The 22,978-nt window shown below is 34.1% G+C and overlaps 1 protein-coding gene across 2 annotated transcripts in view; it reads left to right on the top strand.

Moving 5' to 3' along the window:
- The window catches only part of LOC142332945 (zinc finger protein 395-like), a 256,769-nt gene that overhangs the window by 159,408 nt on the left and 74,383 nt on the right, over window positions 1-22,978 (top strand). For both annotated transcript variants that reach the window (XM_075379665.1, XM_075379664.1), the window contains exon 5: window positions 13,809-13,981. In XM_075379665.1, coding sequence (XP_075235780.1) covers window positions 13,809-13,981 — 173 coding nt within the window. The remainder of the gene's footprint in view (window positions 1-13,808; window positions 13,982-22,978) is intronic.

Raw genomic sequence — 22,978 nt, 5'->3', positions numbered from 1 at the left:
TCTTGTTATCAATTCAAAGGAGTTCAAACATGTACGGTGAAGCATGATCTGGACGCTCACCTGTCATCTGATTTTTCGACCGAAAATCCATTCTTCTGTACGATTATTTTTTTTTTTTTATAAGAGATATCATTAACAAAGAAACTTACTGCGTAACCTTAAAAAGTTATATAGCCGTATATACAGAATGTCTAAAAATTCCCACACCGTATTTCGTTCAATAAGTCCTTCGTAGAATTCCAGTCAGGTCTGTAGGCGGAATTTGAGATTGTTTAACACCCTGGGGCCACAATGATAGTTTTCGCGTGGCATTAGTTCTCGATCCTGTTGTGTAGGTTGACCGCATCGCGAATCTTCACACTATACACTCGTGACTTCAGATATCTCTAGAATGAAAAGTCCATTAAATTCAAATCTGGCGACCGTTGAGCCCATTCAACAGGTCCTCTGCGACCGATCCAGTATTAAGGAACGGTATTATCCGGTCATTGTTGTACAGCACCGGCGTGGTGTAGGGAGGCTCCGCCTTGCACCAATCATTCGTTGCATCATTATTAATTGTTTCTACATCTCTTGCTTATGGACCAAAATCGACTGTTTAATCGGATCTCATTATATAGGTAAAAAAATGTATAACTTTATTGTGATACTCCAGACAACATAATTTTTTCTTTTGCCTGATGAATTAATTCCACGCATATGCCTGAAGCTTTCCGTGGGAATGTGAAAACTTTGTAGCGTATGAAAAATGCCATACCTCTCCGGGATCTCATGAAAGACCGAGACGCTACACTCCGTCACGGAAATGTACAAATAATTAGATACAGTTGATTTAATAGCTACGTATAAAATAATTTATAAAAATCGTGGAAAAGGAAATATCAAGAAATTATAAATTAACTTTTAACTTAATTTAAGGAAATAAATTTATGAATAATATATTTCGCTCCATAAACCGCTAGAATAACCCGGCGGATTAGGTTAAACTCGTTATCACAAAATCAGCTGTTTTTGCAGTCGAGATATCTTTTACGTGGATTTGAATATTAGACTGTGGATACCGGTGTTTTTGGTAGCTGACTTTCAATTAACCACAAGTCTCAAGAGTGGTCGACCGGTCGACCTGAGTCTGCTCCAGAATAGATGTTTACCAGTACAATTGCATCTACATTGCACTGCAACTACGTCAGGCCTAGCAAGCCGGTAGCGGTAATTGCATTTGCTCTATATACGAGGTGTGTGAGAAAGGTAATGAGACTGAAAGTTTACTTATCAAAGTTTTTATTTTTTCAAAAAACAATATTATCCCCTTCAAAGTAGTTCCCTTGGGCAGCTATACACCGGCGGAGTCGTTGTTCCCACTTCTGGTAGCAGCGCTGGAAGGCTTTAACTGATTGGTCACAGTCTTTTGAATGTTCTCCAGAGTTCCAAAATGACACGTCCTTTTAAGACATGTTTCAATTTCTGGAAAAGGAAAAAGTCACAAGGACTCAAATCAGGTGAATAGGGGGGGGATGGGTTTGAGGAACCGTAGGAATGCGTTTTGAGGTCAAAACTTCCGTGATGGAAATGGCCGTCAGACACAGAGCATTGTCATGATGAAGCATCCACTTGTCTGCAACGTTTGGTCTCACGCGAATCATTTTTTTCCTGAGCCTTTCAGGACACCTTTGTAATATACTTGGTTGACAGTTTGTCCTGAAGGAAAAAATCTTTATGTACGATACCCCTTACTGTCAAAAAAGCACATCGGCACGGTTTTGATCTTTGATTTGCTCAATCGAAATTTTTTCGGTCGAGGAGATGACGGAGTGTGCCGCTCTTCGCTTTGCCGCTTTGTTTCAAGATCGTACTCAAATATCCAGGATTCATCACCTGTGATCACACGATTGAAGAATTCTTGGTCACTCAATCCTCTCAAGAAAATCAACGGACACGTTTCTTCGATCGTCCTTCTGTTCCGTCGTGAGGTTTTTCGGCACCGATTTCGCACAAACCTTTCCCATGTTCAAATCGTCTGTCAAAATTTGATTTACGATGAAAGCGTTTAAACTAAACCATTCACTCATCTTCCTTATTGTTAAACAACGGTCTGATCTCTCAAGAACCCTCACACGCTCAACGTGTTCGTCAGATTTTTAAAGTCGAAGGTCTCCCTGAGCGAGGGCGATCTTCAACGTGTTCTCGGCCTTTCAAAAATGATTTGTGCCGGCGGAAAACTTGCGCTCTTGATAAGCAATATTCCCCGTAGGCCTGTTTCACTTTTCAAAGGTCACACTCGCGAATTCCCCGAGTTTAACACAAAACTTGATCGCACAACGTCGCTCTAAATTCCGACGTTCCATTTTCGTAACGCACAACAAAAACACAACTTCACTGATGGCGCTGTCAAAAATAATGTGATGGCTGAACGGAGTTGAAACACGTACCGAACATTTGGAAGGGATGAACAAACCACTCTAGCACAGACCGGTAGACACAGCGTTGCCAGATCGCTCGAAGTGTTAACGATCTGATTACTTTTTTCAGACACCTCGTATACATATCCATACTCGGAAATAACTGGAAAACCGGTTGAAGTAAACAACAACCTTTTAATGAATCCTATATTAACAAATTTTTTTCTGGAATCTGAAAAATCAACGGTTCACGTACAGTTAACGCAAACGATTCAGTTCTGTTAGTGTGCTAAATAGAGCGGTACAGTTATTTCGATTTTGCGTATACCATTTTAGATATCTCCTGATTTTTATCAGCGGCTCGGTAGATAATCCGGGTTGAATGAAATTCGCGCTTTTGTTGTTCTCTGAAATTATAAAAATTGTGTGATCTTTCTTCAGAGGTTTGTTAATAAAAAAAAACACCGTTTGAATGTAGCTAGACGTTATTAGATTCATCTTAAATAACCGATTATACGTAGATTTTTCATTAAACATTCGGTATTTCTGATCGTCGGATTCTTAAAGTGCACGCAGTCAGTTAAGAGGATAGGAAAGTAAAGAGAGCGAATTAGTGTTCTAGTGTAGGTGCGTATCCTGTTCCGTGTCGTGATATACAGCCGGAGATGTCCCATAAGGTGTTTCGATTATACTGGTTACGTCACATTCCTTAATCATTCAAGATTCACTGGTATCCTTGAGAACAACCTCCTTTAATATGAATTTTTGATATTTAATTACGTGATCCACCTGCCGATTAAGAATTTTCAATAAAATCGATACCATTATTCTGTAACAATGTCTTATTTGTTCCGACCTTTTTTGGATCAATTTTATTGCATTAAAATAAGATTATTTTATTACGTAATCCTAGATGCGGTAAAAGTCCTTACCTTCTTTTTACTCGCCATATTCTTGGATAACAATTTATTGAAAGAGTAAATTAAATACTTTATTTGTAAACCGAGATGCGCTTACAAATGTCGTTATGTCTGTTGTACGCCTCATTCTGTTCTGAAACGTGGAAAGTTTCCGAAGTCTGAATAAGTTTAAAATGCGTGTGTTTAAGACGTCAACTGAAAATATTATTGTATTATTTCGCTAATTTTCTTATAACTGCTGTTGAAGATCGGTTAACTTCGGAATACATATCTACGTTTTTATTATTATTTAGAATACTTTTTGTAACGTTTTATTTCAAATACTCGTATAGGTGTAAAATTTACTATCGGTATTTTTTTCTATTCTTAATTTATACAGTGTCCGACAATGAAACGGAGAAACTTGCAGGATATGTTTTACCGGTGAAAACAATTAAAAACATAATAATAATAATAATAATATTTTACGTCTAGGCCCGACGTAAAATATTACCGGTGGCTTTCCGTATCATCTCAGCATCGTCTCGTATAAATTAAATAGAATTTCGTATTGTATGTATCGCACTCTGTACGGAAACTTGTATAGGAGCTAAAATATTTACGGGAAGTTCTTAAAGATATCAAAATCTTATTAAATAAAAATAAAAGTTTTGAACGCTTTTTTAATTATAAAAAGTATTATTTAATATATACGAAGTGCGGTTATTAAATAACGAGACTAAAGCCGTTACAGAAGAAGTGCGCATGCGCCAAATTCGAACGACCGACAGCTGTGCAGCGTGAAGCCTTCTCTTTCGATTTTTGCCGCTCCAGTTCCTGTAGACATATTAGTCTGGCCGTGCCCTTCGTTTTGATAATGTCTGTTTTATTTTGTTTTGCCGAAAAATGTATAAGTGTGTTATTAGAGCGAAGAATTGCCGTGAAGTTTCATATGAAACTTGGAAAAACCGCTACTGAAACTTAACTTTTATTAAAAAATAGTATACGGCAATGAATATTTATCACGCGCGCGGGTTTTTGAGTGATTTAAGAGTTTCCAAGGTGGTCGAGGTGACGTTGAAGATGTTCGCCCGGGTCGCCGTTCCACGTCAAAAACTGATAAAAATATTGAAAAAAAATTGTAATCTGATCCGATCTGACCGTCGGTTAACTGTTCTTGTGTTTATTGAAGATTCTTGCTCGACTCTCTGAAAAAATAAGAAAAAAACGACCCGAACTGTGGTAGAACAAGTCACGGGTTCTTCATCAGGACAACGTACCGGCTCACGTTGCATTGTCTGTCAAGACGTTTCTAGCCAAGTATAACATCTCAGTGTTAGACCGTCCGCCTTATTCGCCTGAACTGGCGCCGTGTAACTTTTATCTGTTCCCCGAGGTCAAATCTGCATTAAAAGGAACAAGATTTCAGACCGTTGAAGCCGTGAAAGATAAAGCGGCAGGCGTCGTGAAAGAGCTCACAGAAGAATTCCAGCACTGTTTCGAACAATGGAAAATTCGCATGGAGCGTTGTAGCGATGCAAGAGGAGTGTATATTGAACGGGATAATAACTAAATATATATAAATTTAAAATAAAATATTTTACAGCATTAGTCCCGTTAATAGTAGCCACACTCGTGTAAATATATATATATTTAAAGTTACAAAATTTTAATAAACATTTTTCCCTATTTACATTATACAATTATCTTCTTTTTTGTAAATATAAAATATTTTTAATATTTTTTTTTTAATTTTGGGATTTAAGATGATAGGCCAGTTATTAATTAGTTCAATAACCTTTATATAACAAACTTATAAAGTCATTAACACTGTAATATCATTTACAAAAATAACACTGGAAACAAATTATTAAATGTATATTCCAAGTTATAATTACATATTTATACAAAAACGTTTATATATTAACTCAGATTATAATTAAAGTTGTTGATATAAAATTAATTTGATAAAATATTTTAAATACGATACGAAACCTTTCGTTTCTTAAAATTATGTTTTTATTTTTTTCTGTAAAATTAAACAAAGATTTTACATAAAATCCGCGAATATAACAAGTATATAAAATGTTAATTTATTAAAAAAAAAATTAAACTGAAAATTAATTTTTTTATAGCCGTCTGTTCCAGAAACATTAAATATCCTTATCTATTCTGATAACATTAAAATTAATAAATTAAAAAAATAAACGAAAACAAACGTTTAAAGAAAATGTATACTTGAGTACAGACGCTGCATATGGCAAAAAATGATAAATTGTTTTCACAATTACATTTATTATACGAATCAAATGTACAATTGTAAATGTTAAGAAAATAAACCGTTTATCCAAATGCTTGGAGCGGTACAAGTTCTGTTTATGTTCGTTAAAAAGAGTGGTACAGTTACTTATATTGCGCGTTAAGAGTTTGGTTATTACCTAGTTGTTATTTTACATCATAAACTACCAACACTTACGATCAGGTGGCAGTATGCTATTAAATGTTTTTTTTTTTTGTTTTTATGTAAAATACACTTATAGATTGACATGTTATTTTTTAAATTGAATCGATTATTAATGAATTGTAACTTCTGCGAAAATCATTAAACTATATTTTTATTTCATAATGTTAAATAACAATACACATTGTATGTAATAGAACGTTATTAAAACAGTACGGAAATAGAGTACGTACTTTCAAATATATAGTAGGTAAAATTATATATAATTTAATCGGTACTTGATGTTTCGGGAAAATAGAAATTAAATTCTGTATAATAAATATTTTAATTAGAAATGATCGAATAGAATCGAAAAACTTCTTTTTGCGTTTAGCCTCCGGAACCACCGTAAGATATTACTTCAGATGATGATATCTATATGATATGTAATGAAATGTAGTATTGTACGGTCTCAGGTCTACCGTTCCTGAGAAGTGTGGTTAATTGTATCCCGACCGCCAAAGAACACCGGAATCTACGATTTAGCGTTCAGTTACGTATAAAGATAACTTTAAAGGTGCCTTTACTAGGATTTGAAACTTAGAACTCTCGACTTCGAAATCAGCGGATTTGCGATGACGGATAACCCGGTGGCTTAACTGAAAAAATTACATGTAAACAAAATTCACAGTTAATTTTTAACAAGACGATATTGTACTAATACTATCATATAAATAAATTTCGTTCAAATAGCTGTTGTCAGTTGTCTTTATCATCTAGTATACGCAGACAAGCCCAGCGAATGAAATTATACCTTCACTCTCATCAGTATGTGGATTTTCATTATATAATGAAGTAAGCATCACTACTCTCATAAAAAGCGATTTGAATAATTTTGCGTATACGCTCGTAAGTTTTTAACTAATTAAATATAAAATAGTTTTTTTGTAGAACATTTAAAAATGCATCGGTAAATTTAAAAGAAAGCTAACACAGTTTCAGGACTTTCCTACAAGTCCTACAATTGTGGGGTGTGTTTCCGATGCACGGCTTACATACGCGACTTAATTTAAAATATTCATCGTTTTATTTAAATATATATTCGTTTATTTAATTCGATGATTCTAACTACAGCACGCGAGCTTACCGCATTTAATTCGCGCGGGTGGGACGGTACTAGCGGCGACGGTCGGAACTAACTAATGTATTTTACAACATACACAGAACAAATTTCGCTTGAACGGTCGGCAGACCGGTGTAGCCGCGAGGCTTAACTCACCAGATACCGAGTAAACCGGGGGATTGCTCGACGCCCAATGCTTGATGGGCGATCGAGTTCTAGACCCGGCCGGCCAGACAATTTTTTACAATTTAAATATTATTCATTTATTTAATTCTACCGCTCACCTGTGACGTCGCAACATTGCGGACCACTATGACAGCATTTTTTTTGGGTAGGGGTGTGATTTTGCATAAAAACCTTTTTGTAATTATTATTACTTTTTAATTGTAAATAAATGCGCCTAAGAAAAATATTATCTTAGTTCGGCGAAATCTCGAAATACAACCTCACCCCGTTGACCTTTTATGTTAAAAATTTAATCACATCAATTCCACATTGATAGAAGTAATTTTTACAAAGTTTGGTCAAAATCGGCCCAGTAGTTCTGGAGTTGTAAGGTGATTTAGAGGCCAACACCGAACACACACACACACACACACACGTTCATAAGAATATTAACATTCGGATTTTTGGTTTTTTGGATTCCTTAGGTGTCAGTACATCAAAACCGCATACACCCAAACTGGACCGATTACAGTACTTTCCCTTCTCCCTACACGGGAAAGTAAAGGAAAAATCTTGTTTTACTTATTTTAGCGTATATACTTGCTTTGTTGTAGGTTATAAATCAATTTTTTAATTTTTTGGGAGGGATTTTAAAAGATTGTTATATTAGTAAATGTACTAAATTTTAAATTTGGAATTGATAAAAAAAAAATTAAATCGGCGGCACTATTTCATAATAAGCTGTAGAATTTATACACTTTGACTTCCGTAACAGTTCATTAGGTATAAAATTAAATCGTTAATTTTATATTGTTTTAAACTTAAGCATTACGTCAATTTTTATGTAACTTAGATCCATAAATATTTATTTACGTATTTATGATATTTTTTAATAACTTGTTTGTTGTTTTTACGGCTCTTATTATCGAGTAAAAAATTATAATTTATTTCTTCTTACGTAGTATTTTTACAATTACATCATAATCTTTTGTAAACAATATTTTTAAAATTATTTTAAATGATTTGATAACAATTTTTTTTTTTCATATAATTGATTGTATTATTGTCTATTCAATCTAATTAAGAGTTTTATTTATTTATTTATATCGTTTATATTTTTTTATATTATGTTTATAAGTGCGAGTGCATTTAGATAATTATTTTAACCGCTTAATATGAAATTTTTGGTTCGATTCTTCGTTTGATTTTAGCTTTAAATAAATTTATTTTGATAAATAGTGTTTGTTTATTTTTACCGTTTAAAGTGATTAAAAGTTTTGTCAACTTTATCGATAATATACATAGTTCAACAGCATCGATGGGCTTTTTCGTTTTGTTTTAATAGCCGGTAAAAAAGTACTGCGTCGAGTAAAATTTCACAACGATAAATTTCTCGTTTATTCTTTGTTCGATGTATATACAATTAATTTTGTTTTTATGATAGTCTTTAATATCGAGTTCTTAGTACAGTCAATTCGTATTTTTATTTGAAAATCCTTACCTACCGATTGATGTTTTTTCCATATGTTAGGGGTGATGAGGGAAGCTTAACTCCAGATTTTTAACATCCCCCTCCCATAGATTTTTTAAAAACTCAAAAAGTTATTGAAATGCGTTTTTCTCTGAATCTATGCATTTTCAGCATAACTTCAAAGACATTAATTGTAGAGGACATTCTCCTCTACAATTAATGTGTTTGAAGTTATGCCGTATAATTGGAAATTGAAATACTAGGTGGCGCTGAAGTGGTAAAAAACGTGTTTTTCGGTTTTTTCACCGGAAAAAATTGTTTTTCGTCTGTATTGCATTTGGAAAAGTTGTTAATCTCAAAAAAACAGACGACTTTTATTCAAACAATTTTCTTGTACGACTTACCGTTTTGGAGCTGTAGCTTGTGAAAATGTTGTGAATTGGGCACGTGTTAGTCGTATCAGACGTATTAGTGTCTAGTCGTATACAACTTCGTTTACAACATTTTTTACCGCTTCAGCGCCACCTAGTATTTGTTAGAATAGAGTGAAGATTTTTAAAATTTAAAATTCATCGTACTGTCAAATCGTCAAATGTTATTTTAAACAGAATTAATACTGAATATTTATCAGATGTTCAAGAAATATCACGTTACAGATTACGTTGAAAATGATATTTCAGTCGGTTCAAGGATCGTTAAGAAATATTTTCATAATCCGTATAACATTTCTCCCGTTTAAAAACCGTTACACCAATCGTAATAATCTTTACTTCATCGCCATATCGTCAGCCAATTATAAATTAGAAGGCTTTAATATTTCTCTTCCGTTTAAACTGTGTAGTCGAATAAAAATATTTTGATTTTACAGTCGATAAAACTGAATTCTACTAAACTGTATATCTTTTTTATAAAATAAAATAATATATCCGAATAATATTTTGTAACGTTATTTAAACCACCGGGTTATATATTTATTTGTAACGTCACAAAAAAAATAAGTTGCTTACAAACCGGTGAATATTTAACCGCATATTGCACGTAATCTCTAAGAGAAAGTTTAAATGTATATTTATTTATACGTAAAATTAATACTACACAAAAATCGGATGACCAATCGTACGATATATATCGCGTTCTCAATAATATTCTATTATAATTTGCGGTTTCAGGCGTAATTTGTTATAACATTTTATTGGATCATTTAAACAGCCAGTCAACCGTGAATTTATTTATCGTTATGTAGAGATTAAAGATAAAGTAATAACTTTTCTCTTTTTTTAAAATAATTGCGGTGTAATAAATAAATTATGAAATTTTCATTAAAAATTTTGTAAATTATCAAATAATTTTTTTTAATAATTATACTTTATAAAAATGTTAAATAAAATGATTGCACAAACTTTGTTTCGTATCCTTATTTTATATCTACAAAAATTATAAAATCTTTATTTATTTTTTAAATACGTTAACTTTCCAACTATTACTTTCCCACCTATCGCTATAGATTTACAAGGGAAAGTATTGTAATCGGTTCGATTCGAGCATATGCGGTTTTTACCGGATCTTGACCTCTTCGTACCTAAGGAATCCAAAAAAACCGGATGGAAATATTCCGGATGTTAATGTTCGTATGTACGTGTGCCTGTTTGTTCGGAGTCGCACTCTAAATCACCTTACATCTCCAGAACTATTGGACCGATTTTGACCAATCGTGTTCAGATCACTTCTATATACGGGGCATGATGGCGTTAAATTTTCAACTTAATGGAATTAAATTTTACTGTCGTAGAGTAGGGTCACCCTCAGTACCCCCAAAATTTCGCCTAATTAAGGTCTTATTTATTTTGATCGCATTTGTTAACGATTAAAAAGTAATAATATTTCCGATAAAAACATTTTTGCAAAATCGCCACCCCCACCGCAAAAAAAAACTTTAAATAAACTGGCGGCTAAGCGGGTATACTGCGTTAATAGGTCCACGTTAAAAATGACCACGTTTCTTAAAATGTTTATTCTAAGCTATTATTTCAGTATAAATAACTGTCAATCCTTTAAAGAATAATAATGTGTATATATATATATATATATATATATATATATATATATATATATATATACATATCCGTGATTTTTTTCCTTCCAGGAAAAATTTAATACTGGTTTCGCACTTTTTGACGTTTGGTTTGTAATAACTTTGTTAAATTACCGTTAAACAGATAAAAATCTTCGATAAAACTTGTAGGAGATTTAATTCTAATCAGAATAGTATAAATAAAGTAAACAGAAAGCGAATAACGGTTAAATAAAATGAACTTTTATTTAGAGCAATACAAACCTAAATTTAACTGGAAAATGATTTTTAACGTAAAAAATTAACAAAATTTACAATAAACTTTCGAAAATGTTTCCATTTACGTCAATGCGCTTCGCTACACGTTTGTGGATCGCTCGTGTTGCTCTTTTTTGTTCATCGGGGCTGTTCTTTAACAGCGCAAAAACATCAATAATTTACTTTCAACTTATAAACGTTACACTTTATCCAGCCTTTAGCACAGAAATCCATCGGCGTAAGATCCGGTGATCTGGGTGGCCAGGATTGTGGACCGCCTCGACCGATCCGTTTATCTGGAAATTGCCGATTTAAGTAGGCGGAAACAATACGAGAGAAATGAGGAGTCGCGGTTCACTCCGTGGACTCGTCGTGCTGGAAGTACATCCGTCATCGTAGTGTTGCAAAAGGAACATCATCAAGTAACGGCTGAAATTATTTTTTAACAAACTGTAAGTACGCCTCACCTGTTAAGCGCCATCAAAAGTCACGGTTTCCGGTTTTTTTGGATTCTTAAAATACGGTGCTCATAAATTACCTGGAAAAAGCAGAAATTATCATCGGGGAGTATTACGCTGAACTACTAGATCGATTGAAGGATGTTTTCAGGCTAAACGTCCACATCCGGCCAAAAAGAAAATGCTTTTTAACTACAATAATGCGCCTGCACGTACACGATTTTTTTGAGTATTAATTGTTTTAATTTTGTTATTTTGATGTTGGTACTTTTCAACTATATACTCTACTTAACAATGTTTTTTTTTTTTTTTTTACTGTCGTCTATATTCGATTAAAAGTATAATAAAACGTATGCAGAGATGAATAGATAGTCTTTCTTTCGTCCTTCAATCAAAATCCGCCTACATTATTTCAGTATATACATACCACATATGAATATATTTATCTTCATAAGTACGCGTGTGCGTGCGTACATTTGTTTTGTTGAACGTTACAACAATGGTAGTTACAGAAGCAAGGACAATCATAGTCCAACACTGCGGAAGTGCAGCCACTGTAGTTAATACTCAAGTAAATAAATATATGGCCTTGAATTTATCCGTGCTAAATGCGAATGAAGTTCCAAGCACACGATTCTATAATATTATTAAGTTGTGAGCCTTGTGTTGGTTTCTGCTGTATTCTCTCTCTCTTCCCCCTCAACCCTCAAACTCTCTCTCTCTCTCTCTCTGCGTGTGTGTTTGTATGTGTGTGCGCGCGCGCGCGCGCGCGCGTATATGAGAAAATAGTGTATACAACTTGTTTAAACAATTTTTTTCTGTTGTCTTTTTTTCAAGGTCATCTGGATAATTTTTAACGGTCCTAATGAACTGTTGTTCCGAATTGTGTAATTGAAAAGAAATTTTAACGCTTTTATTATTATTTATGAGTTGTACCTTTTAAAACATCATTTGTGTTCATACTTTTCTACAGTATAGGCATTTCTTTTTTCTTTAAAAATTTATCAGAATTGAACACGTATAAGATTTTTAAAGAACTTAATTTTTTATGTAATTGTGTTTTTTAGTAAAACTTACGAAAACGTTTTCTCTTAAATGAGTTTTATAGTTTATTTACTTATTTTTAAAGTAAAAATGTAACTATAATTATTCGTATTTAAAATGCGACTAATTACGACAGTGTTTGGAACGAGAAATGCGATTCATAATATGAATGTATATGAAGATTTAGATTTAAATTCCATACAGAACTGGTAAAAAAAAAAAAAAAAGTTTAAGTTTACTTGTAAATGTAGTACCGAATGTTCAGAAAGCGATGCAACTATACAGAAGAATGATTCCTTCTTTTGTTGTTGGTTTAAGTGAGGAAAAACTGGTTACACAATGCGGCAGAAAATATTCATTATCTCCCGATACATTATATGTGTCGGTTATGCCCATTCCCAGAATGCTTTCGCAGAAAAGTTCGGTGAGGATGCACCAAACAAGTCCTTCATCAAGTGGCTGTTTCAGAAACGATCTGATGCATTAAATCAGATTCGTAATGAATATTAGGGTTTTAAATTTATTTAATATTTATTAAATTTTACTTACATCGATAAATTATACGAGAAATGAACGAGCGACTGAAACAGGTTTATCTATAAGTGTTCAATGCGAGCACCATTTGTCATACGGCACACATCCAGCCGATATGAGAATTCATTCCAAACTTTAATCGGCAAGTCTAGTAATCGATACAACAGCCGGTTCAATCCTGCGTCTCAAGTCGGGTAGATCGGCCGGTAACGGTGGCACATACGCCTGATCCTTTATAAACCCCCGAAGGGAAAAACCGCACGGGTTTTGATCGGGCTAACAAGCCCTGTCATCTGGATCCCGGCGACTGATCCAGCGGTCGGGCAGAATTTCATTAGATACAGCGCTATGCCAGAGAGGAGGCGATAAAAAAAACGCGAAAAAAAAACGGCCCGTAAACTTGCCATCGGGATACGGCACAAAAAACATTCGGTTTTGGGGGGATCTCGTTCGCAATATTTCGTGAGAATTTGCCGATCCCCAGATACGCACATTATGAGAGTTTACTGCTTTAGATTTAGATTTTTATCGGTTTCGCTTAAAATTTCACCGTCCTGTAATTTTACCTTAAGCCTGGGACAACACATTATCGTTTCTTTCAAAATTTCAAGTGGTTTTTTATCGATTTTAATCATCGTCAACATTTCAGTTACATTAGAAAAATCTTAGCTAGGATGTATTGTTTATTTTTTTTTAATTCTCCCGTTTAACAATCCGTGTTGTTTTTTTTTTATTATTCGACCTGTTATCTACATTTCTTTAATCCATTTAAAATGTTCCAACTCCCAGCTAATATTAAGGCGATTTGTAAACTAGTTAGTAATTTAATTTTAAAGTATCAATTTTAGTTATAATTTTACCCGTTCGATCTTGTTAATTATACTTTTGTATCGACTTACGGCTGATACATTTTTGTTAATTTGATATTTTTTTTTTGTTTTAACAGGAGTGAACTGGAATGGACGTATTTCTCCCAGCCCGTCATTGACAGACTCTTGGAGATCAAGTACCCCGTCACCGCCTTTAAGCGAAGGCGGAGGTGGTTGGGCAAATAATTCTACAACCGATGAAGGAATCGTTATCGATGAAGATTTCGATGAATTGCCTCGCAAGAAAAAGGTAAATCAAAATTATACTTTTCATTCAAAGCTTGTAATCGAGTAGATTTCATAAGAAGGCTACCTATTGTAACGGATACCGTAACTCGACTTCCGAAAAATTTCGGAAGTCGAATTAAAGGTTTCGAATCGTTTTAAAGGATTTTATATATATATATTTCATTTTTTTGTGGACACGATAACCGCCGTAACTTTCTGCCAATCACTTTCAAATTTATACATAAAATAAAAAACCCTAAATCTCAGTCGAGTTCGTTAATGGGCAAAATCGGTTAATGGGGGGCGAGGGCTTTTTCGATAAAACAATATATTACTATAACTTTTCGTATTAAGTAAAATATTGAATTCGTTTAAAGTTCTTACTATTATTTGGATAAAGGCCTAAAACTTATTTCAGTAAAGGTTTTTTATATCGCCAACCGTTGGCCCAGGGGGTGGGAAAATGGGGTTTCGAAGACAAAAAAAGATCATACCTCCTTTAATAGTCACAGTATCGAATCGGTTTAAAGCGATCGTTAGTCCTCTAAACATTACCTAAAACTTTTGTCTGAAACAATTTTTGATATGAGCAATCCTTACGGCAAGGGATGACCAAAATGTTGCTAGAATTGTAAGGAGATGATGGACTTGTATGCTAAACATGTGAAACGTTTTTCACATACGACCGTTGTCGTACTGAGTAAATTTAAATGTTTCTTAAGTTTAGGGTGGAAATCATTTTTATTCCCTACTTAGCACCGGTGAAATCTACTTCCGCCTTCCGGCGTGCCGAAAGGGATTTTTTTTCTTTCGTTGTAATTCGAGATCGTTTATCAATCATACCGTAAGATCGAATTACTTTTTGTTAGTTTTTTTTTATTTCTACTTATCTGCAACAAACAATGAACTTTAATTCAAGTTCTACAAAGAGCGATCGGTTATATATTTCCATTTTATTGGATAACCTTCTGCCATTTTTCCGGCAACTTTACGATTCCGTGCTCAAAGAACGTCTGATCCTTATCAGCAGAAAACCGAACCAGGTGTGATTTTAGGTCGTCATCGTTAGTGAAAGTTTTACTACTCAAAAAATTTCAGACTTCGAAATAAATGGTAATCTGATTGATGCTCCTAGATCAGGCCTACATGGGGGATAAAACATTACTTCCCGACCGAGCACCGATAATTTTCTACGAGTTACCAAAGATGTGTGAAGCGTTGCATCGTCTTGGTGGAACACAACTAACTCCTTTGCGATTTGCCAGTTCTGACCGTTTTTCTTCGATCGCTTCCTCCAGTTTAATTAGTTGTCGACAGTAAACTTGAACCGATCGTTTGGTTCCTTGGAAGCAGCTCAAAATAGACAAAACCTTTGTAATCCCGTGAATTGATAGCGTGATTTTTTATGCAATTCAGCTTTCTATGAGGCTTGTGCCGGTTCATCGTGCTTGGACCGCGATCGTTTTCGATAGATATAATTGCAGGCGATCCATTTTTCATCAGGATGATGATTTCTTTCAAAAAAGGGTCGACTTCAGCGCATTTGAGGTACGTGTCGCAAATATCGATTCGTTAAGTGTTTTTTTTTTTCAATTCAAGCGAAACCAAAATACCGACCTCCTTAACAATCCCCAGAACATTAGATGTGATTTTCAATCGTTGTGTGTGATACAGTTAACCTCTGTGCAATCTCTTGCACAGTTATTTGATGATCAAATAGGAATGCTTCTTTTAGACGCTCTCTATGATGTCTACATTCAATCGGGAAAGTGGAAATTTTTTACTCTGGATTGAGCGGCATATTTTGTCGATCAACTTAAATAGTTTTCATAAAAATTAAAGAGCCACACAAAAGATGTAGTTTTCTTAGGCCCATCCTCAATATTTCATATCTTCAGGGTAGCAACATCTATCTATATTTTATATTAATTCTTAAATATAGTTTCTCCAAATAAAAATTAATTAATCGTATCCATTTTATTTACAGGCAGTCAGATTTTGTTCTTCTTTTATGTTAATTATTACGGCGCCAATAGTCGTAACAGTTCAAGAACGCTGTTGCTTGGCGTAGTCTGTATAATATACAGAGCAAACGTAAATTATTCAGCCCGTTTTAGAAGTTAATATAAAACGAATAAAGCAGTGAAGCGGGTTGTTAATTTTTCAAACATTAGTTTAGATACTAGAGTTACTGATGACCTTGAATGAACATTCCGGCGCTATATAAAAACAGGATATGGTCAATTAATCGGGGGCTACCGTGCTGGAGAAAGTAATGCGTGCACTATGGTTTCACGAAAACGGATTTGTTACGCTATTCGTAGACATTTCCATGTCATGATCCTCGTAATAAAGAATCTGCTATTATACGTCGGAATCGGCAGTTTAAGGGTACAGGAAACGTAACACACAAAAAAAGGTGACGGTAGACCTGTCTCCGAGTAATTTATGGATCGATTAAGAGAAACTTTTCAGAGGAAAATCGACTCGTCGTGCGAGTTTAGAACTGGGAATACCGCAATCGTTAACGAGTGAAGGTTCTAAACAAGCGCCGCATAAACCTTCACGCGTAAAAAACTCAGTCGGAGCATGCGTTTGAAGATGACGGTAAACAGGCCACTACAATTTTTCCGTGGACATTCTTGATAAAGTAAACTAAAATAATGCGTTTTTAGACAAAAATAATCTTTTCTGACGAAGCTACCTTCCGTGTTTCTGGTGACGTTACCCGTCATAATTGTCGGATCTGGTTAATGAGAACCCTCATGCCGATCTACAAATACGACGTGATAATCCAAAAATTAACTTTTGGTGTGCGTTGACCGCATATGAAATCATCGGACCGTTTTTCTTCCCCGAGCCACCGGTTGATAGCGTTCATTATCTCTAGCCGTCGAGTACCACAAATTGAACATCGGCAACCCGACGTTTATTTCCGACAAGATTTTCGCACCCGGAGTGTACGCGTTAGAGACTACCTACATCGAACGATTTCCTCGACGTTTGATCGGCTGTGATGACCAATTTCTCGGCCGCCTTGATCCCGTGATGTTACGCTACTCGACTTCTTTCTTCGGGGGTTTATCAAAGACAGGATGTATTCGCAACGAAGGTTGTCGACGTCGATGAACTAAAAAGAAGAATCGAAGGTGTAATTAACGGATCGACTGCAGATATTATTCGTAATGTACGGCGTGAAATTGAATATCGTCAAGATGTTTTACGCGCTACAAACAGTGTTGTAAACAAAATCGTCTGAAAAATCTTGTCAACAATAAAACTTGCTTGTAAGTACATTACTTGCTTATGTATTTCGTGTATTAGATTTAAAGCGACTAAGATGCATAAACTAATCTGTATATCTATTTTAGAACAGAATACCGGTTAATTTTTTCTGAATTTGGTACGCTTCAATTTATTATTCTTGGTGTATATATATATATATTCCACTATCGGAAATATTCTATTCTCCAAACTTCTTCCAAGATTGATATAATTATGCGATTTAAAAAAAAGAATGCGTCTTAAATTTTGGGGGTAAACGTGGTAAAACGATTTTAACATTTTTAATCGACTTCATAATTTTATCGATTCTTTCCTGGTGATTACGTCCGACTGAGGTCACTGTTCGTCGGGTCAATGTTAAATAACTTTCCTTCTCTCTATTGTAAAATTACCTTCGCTACTGTTTTTTAAACGGCTTCTGTTTGTTTTATTTATTTGTTTATAGGTATTTAAATTTTAATTATTATTTTTAGTTTAAAGGTATCGGTAATAGATATTAAAAATAAGGATAAAACCTCCTGTTGTTTTTTTTTTGCGTTGTAAAGATCAAGGTTAAGTTAGTACTGACCTTGTGGTTATGTTTACTGCTTGCTAATTACGGCGATCGGATAGACCTTGCGTTATCTACTTTACGCTTGTTTTATTTTATTTTTGAATATATTACTATCCGCGAACACAGTGATTTCTTTATCTTAAAAAAAGCGATAAAAAATTTATAAATAATTAAAATGTTTTAGTAATATCCGTACCTTTACGAAAAAATTAATTTGAAATATATTAAATATTAGACGGCAAATATCGGTGTATTTTGTCGGTTGGGCTTCAATTAACCGCCGAGGGTTCAGCTTGAGTCTGTATAAGGCTCATTTCCAGGTTATTCGCATTTCATTAGGACCGGGTCGCTTATTGTTCACTAGTTTGCGACGTTTTAGGAAAATAACATATACACAGTGCCCACGAAAAAACGGAGGAACTTTCAGGACACGTTCTATCGGTAAAAATAATGAAAAAAGTTCCATAAACGTAGATCTGGTAACGCTTTCTTTTCGAGTTACGGCTGGCGAAATATTTCGCCCGGATTTCAGCTCTTCCAATAAATAGAGAAGCCCTACTACGATTTTTGAGACCCAAATTAAGGAGTAAAGTCGGTGGTTTCTTATGTAATTTGAACTGAGGATTAGAATAAAAGAGATCGGTTTTTTTTTAAGCAAAATAGACGGAAAATCGTATTATTCATTCTGTATCTAATAAACATTCGCGAGTGTTTCAGCATTACGAAAAAAAGGCTCATTTTCAACGCGTTCATTTTCTGTTGAACGCCAAGTAAATCATCCTGTGATTCAGCATATTCAGCGCAGTCCAGCCGCTAATACAAGGCAAATTTCATGTCGCACTGAACAAAGTGTGGCGCAACCTAACTTTCTTTTCATTTTCACACTCTTTTAATTTCTCAAAATTTTACAAACGTAACCCCGCTTTATATTAAGCTCAATAGGCGTGAGTGGATGCTTATCTTACTTTTTTTTGCCCCAAAATTACCCGTTCTCCAAAAATAAATAAAAATTGTTTTTATTTACCGCATATTTTTTAACCGAATTTTTTTATATCTTTCTAGGCTTAGTAGCAGTGGTGCAAGCGATCCAAAAAAAAAAAAAATACTTCGTTGGGGGATATTGTGGATGGGAGCCAAAATTTAAAAATATCTATTTTTTAAATTTCTCAAAATGTTTTTGGAACGTTCAAACTTTTTAATAGTATTAAAAGTTTAAATAACAAACTTTTAGTAATAATACATTACGATAAAATTTCATCGTAATTCACTCCCGACTCCAGTAAAGGAATCTTAGGTAACTTTTTATTTGTTCTACATTTTTTAATGGTATTTTGTTTCAGTTTCTTTCATTTAACGTAGTAAACGTACAAAAATCAAAAACAATTCTTGAAATGTGATTTTGGAGGTAAGGGAACAGGAAAAATGAAAAATATCGATTTTGGAATTTTTAAAAAACTTTGTTCGGTTTATTTAAACATATAATGATTTTTTTTAAATAATTTTATTATAAATTACCCCACCGCAAAAAAAAATCTAAGGTAACTCTTTTCATGTGTAATTATTTTTACACTATGTAAGAATAAATAATTATTTCCAGCCAAGTACTAGAGGTTTGTGGTCAGTTTTTTTTTTAATTTATGAAAAAAATGGTTATTTAAAAAAAAATGTGTGTGCGCGCGCGTGTACACACACAATTTTTTCGAGTGACTTACCAGTAATTACCAAAGAAAATAATTACCCTGCACACGTTTTTTATATGTAGCAGTTACGTTTTACATACGTTTACGTTTTGTATATATACGTTTTATATGTAGCAGAAAATACACTTGATTCCATTATCGATATTATATGATTTATCTTCTTCGCAAAAGAGAAGCTATTTCAAAAGATTTTTTTTTTTTCTTTTCGATGCCACTTTATCCCTTTTATAATAATGGTTTTTTGTTTTTTTAATTACCGAACCCCTTTTTACATTCGGCTTATTCAACCGTTTTTGCCGGTTCGTGAATAAATTTACCATTAAAATAGCAATTACTTCGAAAATCGCCGATAACTCGAAAAAAAAGAAAAATAGTACAAAATTTACTTTCAGTTAACGGCAATATGCGTGACCGGTCTCCGCGGCGCGTGTGGTAACGTCTCGGGTCTTTCACCCGGAGGTCCCGGATTCGAATCCCGGTCGGGCGTGGCGATTTTCACGCGCTACAAAATTGCCGTTTCATCTCATCATCTGAAGGCGATACCTAACAGCGATCCCGGAGGCTAAAAAAAACTACTAATGGTGATCGTGTGTTCGCGCGTGAACAAATGATTATTTTTGCAAAACGATTATTTACTCGTTAACAATAGACAAGTGTTCCTGCATTTACAGCAAACGTTTAAGTATCGCTGTTATTCATACGTATTTATTATTGTTATTACTGGTAGGTTATGTAAGATTCGCGCGTGTACTGAAGCATCAATTTTTAAATGTTTTGACCTTGTTATCACGTGATTTTGATAACAAACAGACATTTACAACTTAAACTGTAACAAAAACAGCAATATTTATAATAGTACTCGTTCAAAAAAAAAAAAATTGCGTATGATTTTATATATAATTTATAAATATATTATACAATAAAAAAAAAAAACATATCTTTCGGTATTCTTTATAGTTCTTTTTATGTTACTAACCTATCAAAAAATGAATTATATGTAACGTAGTAAAATAAAAGAATAATAAGTATTTTTTACTATGACGTTCGCCCAAAAGCCTACGTTATTTTCAACTAGAAAAACATGACACACACGCACGAAATTTAAGTTTAACTTTTATCTTCTCAGGTGTACCGAGTCTTTTTTGTTTAAAAATTAGTAACGATGAATATTTAGAGTTTTTTCTTTTAAAGAAAATTTTAGTAGTGAAATTAAATCGTATAAATTGACAATTTAAAACCGACTGCGAATACCCCAGATTTTTTTTAATTTATTATGAAAGATCGGATTAAAGAAAAACAAACCAACATACTTGGCGTTTATAGACCTAGAAAAGGCATTCGATAACGTAGACTGGAATAAAATGTTCAGCATTTAAAAAAAATTAGGGTTCAAATACAAGAACCAAATACGAGATATGAGATAGAAATACGAGATAGAAGAACAATTGCTAACATGTACAAGAACCAAACAGCAACAGTAATAATTGAAGAACATAAGAAAGAAGCCGTAATAAGAAAGGGAGTCCGACAAGGATGTTCCCTATCACCGTTACTTTTTAATCATTACATGGAACTAGCAGTTAATGATGTTAAAGAACAATTTAGATTCGGAGTACCAGTACAAGGTGAAAAGATAAAGATGCTACGATTTGCTGATAATATAGTAATTCTAGCCGAGAGTAAAAAGGATTTAGAAGAAACAATGAACGGCATAGATGAAGTCCTACGCAAGAACTATCGCATGGAAATAAAAAAGAACAAAACAAAAGTAATGAAATGTAGTAGAAATAACAAAGATGGACCACTGAATGTGAAAATAGGATGAGAAAAGATTACGGAGGTAGAAGAATTTTGTTATTTGGGAAGTAGTATTACTAAAGATGGACGAAGCAGGAGCGATATAAAATGCCGAATAGCACAAGCTAAACGAGCCTTCAGTAAGAAATATAATTTGTTTACATCAAAAATTAATTTAAATGTCAGAAAAAGATTTTTGAAAGTGTATGTTTGGAGTGTCACTTTATATGGAAGTGAAACTTGGACGATCGGAGTATCTGAGAAGAAAAGATTAGAAGCTTTTGAATTGTAGTGTTATAGGAGAATGTTAAAAATCAGATGGGTGGATAAAGTGACAAATAAAGAGGTATTGCGGCAAATAGGTGAAGAAAGAAGCATTTGGAAAAATATAGTTAAAAGAAGAGACAGACTTATAGGCCATATACTAAGGCATCCTGGAATAGTCGCTTTAATATTGGAAGAACAGGCAGAAGGAAAAAATTGTGTGGGCAGGCCAAGTTTGGAATATGTAAAACAAATTGTTAGGGATGTAGGATGTAGAGGGTATACTGAAATGAAACGACTAGCACTAGATAGGGAATCTTGGAGAGCTGCATCAAACCAGTCAAATGACTGAAGACAAAAAAAAAATGAAAGATCGGGCGTCAACAACTACAATCACTAGCCTGGTGGAAATCGGTTGCATGCAAAAAGATGCCACGCCTTCCCGGGATCTCCGTACGAACTGCCGAGACGCTACCTAATAAACTACGGAGTTCGGCCCAAGATGTTTACTTTCCTAGATAGCGCTGTAACAGAGCTATAGCACTAAAAAGGAAGTATTGTAATCGGTCTGATTTGGGCACGTGCTATTTTCGTCGGATCTTGACGTTTTGACACCCAAGGAATCCAAAAAACAAAATAATTGGATGGAAATTTTCCGGATTTAATGTTTGTACGTACGCGTGTGTGTTCGGTGTCGGCCTCTAAATTACCTTATATCTCCAGATCTGCTGCACCGATTTTGACCAAACTAGGTCGGATTACTTCTATATATGGCATTGATGCCGTTAAATTTTCAACTTATATTAGGGGTGAGGCTGTAGAGCAAGGTCACCCCCACTATGTCGAGATTTTGCACGTTTTTTAACGATTTAAAAATATCAATATTCGCAAAAAACTTCAAAATCGCACCCCACCTTAAAATATGCTGTTGTAGTTGTCTGCTATGATGTCTCGTCATAAGTGAGCGGTAGAATTAAATAAACGATTAATATTTATTTAAAGTATAAAATGTAAGTATAACTCGGTCTGCCTGAGTCTCAAACCTGATCGCACGGTTGACTCGGTACTTGTTGCGTTAAGCTTCGTAACTACACCAGTCTTCCGACCGTGTAAGCGAAATTTATTCTATGTAAGTTGTGAAATTACAGCAGTTTAGTTAGCGCTTATTGTGTAAGCACCGCGTTATAAAAACACCACAATTTTGTTTGAAACATTTTGTTTCTAATGATGGTCAACGCATATTAGTTTTTTTGTTTGTTATCTATTATCTGCTGCATGTTTAAAAAGGAAGAAGACCCGGTTTTTAATAATAGTGGCTTGTTAGGGGGGGGGGGGAATATTTGACCTTCGGTTAATTACAAGTAGTTTTCTTTAAGGGTCTATGAGGCACTTCTATTATCTGTGCGGTAGATATGAACAA

This window comes from Lycorma delicatula, chromosome 12 (genome assembly GCF_047948215.1).
Source record: "Lycorma delicatula isolate Av1 chromosome 12, ASM4794821v1, whole genome shotgun sequence".
NCBI lineage: Eukaryota > Metazoa > Arthropoda > Insecta > Hemiptera > Fulgoridae > Lycorma > Lycorma delicatula.
This window is presented reverse-complemented; position numbering and strand designations above follow the sequence as displayed.